General features: G+C 41.9%; 1 protein-coding gene and 1 long non-coding RNA gene across 2 annotated transcripts; both read left to right on the top strand.

The window, feature by feature from the left end:
- Positions 1 to 119: 119 nt before the first annotated feature.
- On the top strand, positions 120 to 4,331 carry LOC124285272 (uncharacterized protein C18orf19 homolog A-like). Its single transcript, XM_046721473.1, has 3 exons — positions 120 to 365; positions 1,728 to 2,097; positions 2,890 to 4,331. Exons 1-3 carry the CDS (start codon positions 260 to 262, stop codon positions 3,221 to 3,223), a joined length of 810 nt encoding a protein of 269 aa, XP_046577429.1. The 5' UTR covers positions 120 to 259; the 3' UTR covers positions 3,224 to 4,331.
- A 2-nt stretch (positions 4,332 to 4,333) lies between these two features.
- On the top strand, positions 4,334 to 4,813 carry LOC124285278. The gene is made up of 2 exons (XR_006900781.1): positions 4,334 to 4,381; positions 4,484 to 4,813. It is a non-coding gene; the product is annotated as an uncharacterized LOC124285278 (long non-coding RNA).
- The last annotated feature ends 1,274 nt before the right edge of the window (positions 4,814 to 6,087 follow it).

The following is a 6,087-nucleotide window of genomic DNA, read 5'->3' on the forward strand; positions in this document are numbered from 1 at the left end:
TGTGGTGTAGTCATTGTCAGTCTAATAATCAAATGAAATTATGCTGTTTATCTGTAGAACCGAGTTATGGTATCACTGGTTTTACATAACTGACGCTCAAAACACTTTGCGCTGTTATACGCGCAAAAGACAGAACCGAGTTGTCGTTACATTCGTGACATGCGGCATGTAGAGCTAGAGGTCGAAGTTAGCCTGGTAAACAATCCAGAGTTGGATTCTGTCTCGTGTCGATTAGGTAGCACATGTCAGCGCAGTAGCAATGGCATCGTTTCGATGCATGGCACTCACGCCAAACTTGAGGATTATAGTTAAGAGTTGCTCACCAGGTTTCGCGAACAATCTTCCTAAGCTTCTGGACTTTAGAGGTAAGTGTTCAATCATACTTGGACGTTGGTAGATTTAATGATCGATTTAGTCCAATCAAGATGTAAGTATATTTGACGAGTTAATGTCAAATGTCTGGTCTGTACATAGCTATTGGTTTGTGGGTATTTTAATGTCAGTTATGATCAAGTCATCTGGAAAAGCATCATGATCATCAGATGATAACATCTCCATTATTATTTCATCATAATCATGATAATGATGATTTTGCCTGAACTTTCAAATTTTAAAAGTAGGGCTACTTACATTACTTAAATGATAGCATTTGAATGTAAGTTTTGGCACTTTTGCACATGTGGTGACACATTAATTTCCTGATTAAAAATGTTTGAAAAGGTATTTAAAAAATCTCATTTTTGTGAGTGCTGCATAAAAGTTGGCTGAAATTAGAGCAGAAAAATAACATTATCTACAGCTAGATCTAAAATGAACGTAGCACTTAGTGACAATCATTTATACTGTATAATGCTAGACATATATAAAGTTAACACTAACCCATCTCATTCTTACCTCCTTCATTTCAGTGCAAAAGAAAACAAACCTTGTGTCAGATGGATCAGTAAAAGGATACTTTTTAATGTCACTATAGCAAAATATATGATGTGGTCAAATATATGACAAGCTCCTCTCACTACTCTCAGAGATCTATCAGTGTCACCTCTACACCAATGTATACATTCATTAATCCCAGCAATATTGACAAGACCCAAATTCTACAGTCATGCCAGTGCCTCCCTTGTTTCTTTCTAAGATCAATATTATCCCTATGATGTTCCCACACTTTTTTTGTTACATGAGTACCCAATGAATAATTCAATTGTCTTTCCTTAATGCGAACTTGAGAACTTAAACGTCTGACTTCTGGGGCCTTCATTGATTTGTATATCAGATCATTACTCATCACTCATCATGTAGATTACAAAATAGTCCAGGTGTGCTGGATGGCATCAGGACCCCTTGTGTCAGTGGACTAATGTCGTGGGACAGCATAGCTACTCATGACTTTTGTATGTGTTGGTCAATATTTCTCCATTTCCACTCTTTTCTGCAGCCATTTCCGTATGGCTGCTAAAGTTTCACTTGGATTTATGGAATAGAAATAACCCAGTCGGCAAATGTATCTTGCTAGCAATCTGAAAGTTGCAAGTTCAGGTCCCACAGATTCTTTCAGAAACTAGTTTCTTCTGTTGCTGACTTTGTCCTATGGCAGAGATTGTCAGTAGTTATGAGCACAGCCAGTGATATGAAACTAAAAATACGAAAATATAAATAATCAGTCCTGCTTTGTCTGTTACTTCAAGTAATAAGTTGGGGGCTAAATTCTGAATTCTTTTTCTTTTCAGTTTGTGCAGTAGTTCCAAGTACTGTGAACAATCAATCCATTTCTTCAAGAAACTTATCAACGGGGCCATTGTTGCACTCAAGTTTTCTACATGACAATCAAATCTTGTATTCCCCTTTCACTAAACCGTCAGTCCCAGAAACTTTCTCTGCTGGTGTGAGAGATTTCAGCACCAGTCAAAAGTTGGTTGCCAGTGATAAAGTAACAGATGACAATAAAAGCCAGACTGAAGGGGAGGGAAAAGATGACAGTACATTAACAGTTTTCCAGAGATTCAAGAAAACATACAGAGAGCATGGGAAGATCCTAATTGGCGTGCACTGTGTGACTTCCGTGGTCTGGTTTGGATCCTTCTACATGGCGGCAGTCAGGTGTGTACTGGAGGCTCTAAGGTCACTCTTTTTCTTACCTGCTGTACAGAGTTTTATTATAGATCATGTAGATTCAAGACATCAACAACTGATGCAATTTCTTTGATTGGCATTCTAAAAGTTGGGTAGATGAAGAATGAGGACTATTTTTATGGATATACAACTTCTTTATTCTATATAGGCGACGTTTCGACATAGATTCTAATGTCGTTGTCAAGCAAGTGGTACATGGGAAGTAATTTGGGTGTAATTTCTCATGTATATATATCACCCAAATTACTTCCCAACACAATTGCATGTCTGTCTCAACAGGAAGTATCCTTGTCTTGACTGTGGTAATAATCAGTGTCTGTTACATTTGCACAGACCTGTGAAGATCCGGGGTAGAATAGGTCTTCAGCAACCCATGCTTGCCACAAAAGGCGACTATGCTTGTCGTAAGAGGCGACTAACGGGATCGGGTGGTCAGGCTCGCTGACTTGGTTGACACATGTCATCGTTTCCCAATTGTGCAGATCGATGCTCATGCTGTTGATGACTGGATTGTCTGGTCCAGACTCGATTATTTACAGACCTCCGCCATATAGCTGGAATATTGCTGAGTGCGGCGTAAAACTAAACTCACTCACTCACTCATTTGCACAGTGTTATGATTGTGTCCTTTTATGACTTTTGGGGTGGGTTTTTTAGATTATAATCGATTTTTGATTGATTACTCAGCTCCGATTATCGATCTGCATATTGTGAGTGATAGCCAGCACTAGTCATGATGCATTGTTTCTTTTATTGCAGTGGTGTAGATATTGTGCCTCTGATGGAACAGCTTGGACTGAGTGAGACTCTTATTAAACCCTTCCGTGCGGGGGGCCTTGGGTTCGTGGCCTTGGCCTACCTGATGTACAAGCTTGCCACACCTGCCCGTTACACGGTTACACTTGGGGGGACCAACATGTTCATACGCTACATGCGTCGTTCAGGAAAAATGGATCCCATCCCAGAAGGCGAAAAGATCAGGAATCTGTATAAAGCTGGCAAAGTGGAACTCAAAGATCGTCATTTGTTATTCAGAGAAAGACGGGGTGTCATAATTAGGAATCGGAAATTATCTCGACAGAAAGATTCGTGATATTCATGGAAAGATGTGTAGTCTTGGTTAAAATTAACATTATCTTTCCTGCAGAACACATTATCAGTACATTGCCACAATTGTTGGTAGCTTCCTTATCTGTCATAGATAATATTTTGCATGAGCTCCTACCTATACAGATTTTTCATTTTTATCAGGAAAGCATAACAGAAAATGTTAATACAGTATAATCTATTTAAACCAGATTTGTGAATTAAGGAGTGTCATTTAGACAATATATTGTCTTTTTTCGCAGTTTCAGTCCAGAATCTGAAATGAAGGTGGTCCAGATTAGTCAGGTTAACTTGATGATGAATTAACATCATAAATTCATGGTTGTTAAGTTATTGACAGAAGTTTGTATTAGTAAGTCTGGTTTCGACAGATTTTCCTGTATACAGAATTAATTTGTTTAAGGTGTGTCATGACTTTTTCCGCAGAGCTTTATCCATAGCCATGCAAGTTGTTGGTTGTAGGTCATATAAACTCCAAAATAATTATGAGCAGTGTAAAATTGCTTTCCTTGTCTGATAAATAATTTAAGCAACTGACAGTATCTGGTTTTTCTCTTTTATCATCACCTATATCATTTCCAGATTATCACCAGTATATGTTGAATTTTCTTTCATGTATCGAATATATCTTATAAAAGCAATACCCCAAATTGCTGTAACCAATATGAGTAATTTAACAAGGCTGATTAAGAAGTTGATGTTTCGCATAAGTATATCAACTTTCTAATTAATAACATTCATTAATGACAGCCATGACAATGGATATAATGTTGATAATCACTGAACAAACTGTATGTTGACAATTTTAGCCATTGTATAACCTTTACACCTGCTTGTTCAAATGATCACAGATAAACAACTTAGGATCATTGTTCAAAAGAAAATCACCTTCACATCAACATTTACCCGTAAAGTAATCAGTGATTTGTAATTTTATTTGTTACATATTATTTTTGGGGAGAGGTGAGATAATCCATGCATTGTAATCATGCTTGCATGTGGCAGTAAGTATGGTATATATGGTATATCAACCTGTGAACAGGTCATGCTGGAAGGAAGCTGTAGCACTAGGCAGTGTGTTTGTTCAGCTGTTGTTGCATGTGGCAGTTAGTATGGTATATATGGTATATCAACCTGTGAACAGGTCATGCTGGAAGGAAGCTGTAGCACTAGGCAGTGTGTTTGTTCAGCTGTTCTTGCATGTGGCAGTTAGTATGGTATATATGGTATATCAACCTGTGAACAGCTCATGCTGGAAGGAAGCTGTAGCACTAGGCAGTGTGTTTGTTCAGCTGTTGTTCAACCTAGTGCCAGCTGTACTGTTAGCATGTAGACGTGTATGTGAAGTGTATTTGAGTGAAAGCTGATGAGGTTGTTACAAAGTAGCAACTATTCCTAAGAAGACAACCCGAGTGTGTAGTGTTGTGACTCCTACAGTTTATTTTGCTTGTATGATGACTTATTGAAGACAAATAATTTTGCTGCAACAATTTGAACCGAATTATTTCTTCCCACATCATTGATTGTTGCAAATGTGTGAATTTTACAGAAAAAGTGAGTAAAACGTGTAAAAACCTTTCTGTTTTATGTTGTGTGTTTTTAAAGTGTGTATTTTTACAGGTTTAGATCTCAGAAATAACAATGCAGCCTTCATTTATTGGTTTGTCAGCACCATACATGCACTTGTAGACTCCTTTAAAAGGGTAAACATCCACAAACTTTAGCTTTCCTCTCACCGGACAGCATCCTATCTATCTGTAGATGTCACCCTATCTGTTTACAGTCATACCCTACCTGTGTGTAGTCAGCAACCCACCTGTGTGTGGTCAGCAACCCACCTGTGTGTGGTCAGCACCCCACCTGTGTGTGGTCAGCACCCCACCTGTGTGTGGTCAGCACCCCACCTGTGTGTGGTCAGCACCCCACCTTTGTGTGGTCAGCAACCCACCTGTGTGTGGTCAGCACCCCACCTGTGTGTGGTCAGCATCCCACCTCTGTGTGGTCAGCACCCAACCTGTGTGGGGTCAGCAACCCACCTGTGTGTGGTCAGCACCCCACCTTTGTGTGGTCAGCAACCCACCTGTGTGTGGTCAGCACCCAACCTGTGTGTGGTCAGCATCCCACCTCTGTGTGGTCAGCACCCAACCTGTGTGTGGGTCAGCAACCCACCTGTGTGTGGTCGGCACCCACCTGTGTGTGGTCAGCAACCCACCTGTGTGTGGTCAGCAACCCACCTGTGTGTGGTCAGCACCCCACCCTGTGTGGTCAGCACCCCACCTGTGTGTGGTCAGCATCCCACCTGTGTGTGGTCAGCATCCCACCTGTGTGTGGTCAGCACCCCACCTGTGTGTGGTCAGCACCCCACCTGTGTGTGGTCAGCAACCCACCTGTGTGTGGTCGGCACCCAACCTGTGTGTGGTCAGCACCCCACCTGTGTGTGGTCAGCACCCCACCTGTGTGTGGTCAGCACCCCACCTGTGTGTGGTCAGCACCCCACCTGTGTGTGGTCAGCAACCCACCTGTGTGTGGTGCACCCAACCTGTGTGTGTGGTCAGCACCCCACCTGTGTGTGGTCAGCACCCCACCTGTGTGTGGTCAGCACCCCACCTGTGTGTGGTCAGCACCCCACCTGTGTGTGGTCAGCACCCCAGCTGTGTGTGGTCAGCACCCAAACTGTGTGGGGTCAGCACCCCACCTGTGTGTGGTCAGCACCATACCTGTGTGTGGTCAGCACCCCACCTGTGTGTGGTCAGCACCATACCTGTGTGTGGTCAGCACCCCAGCTGTGTGGGGTCAGCACCCCACCTGTGTGTAGTCAGCACCATACCTGTGTGTGTGTTTTACCCTGCT

Source organism: Haliotis rubra, unplaced genomic scaffold (assembly GCF_003918875.1).
Source record: "Haliotis rubra isolate DU_JTF1 unplaced genomic scaffold, ASM391887v1 Scf11, whole genome shotgun sequence".
Taxonomy (NCBI): domain Eukaryota; kingdom Metazoa; phylum Mollusca; class Gastropoda; order Lepetellida; family Haliotidae; genus Haliotis; species Haliotis rubra.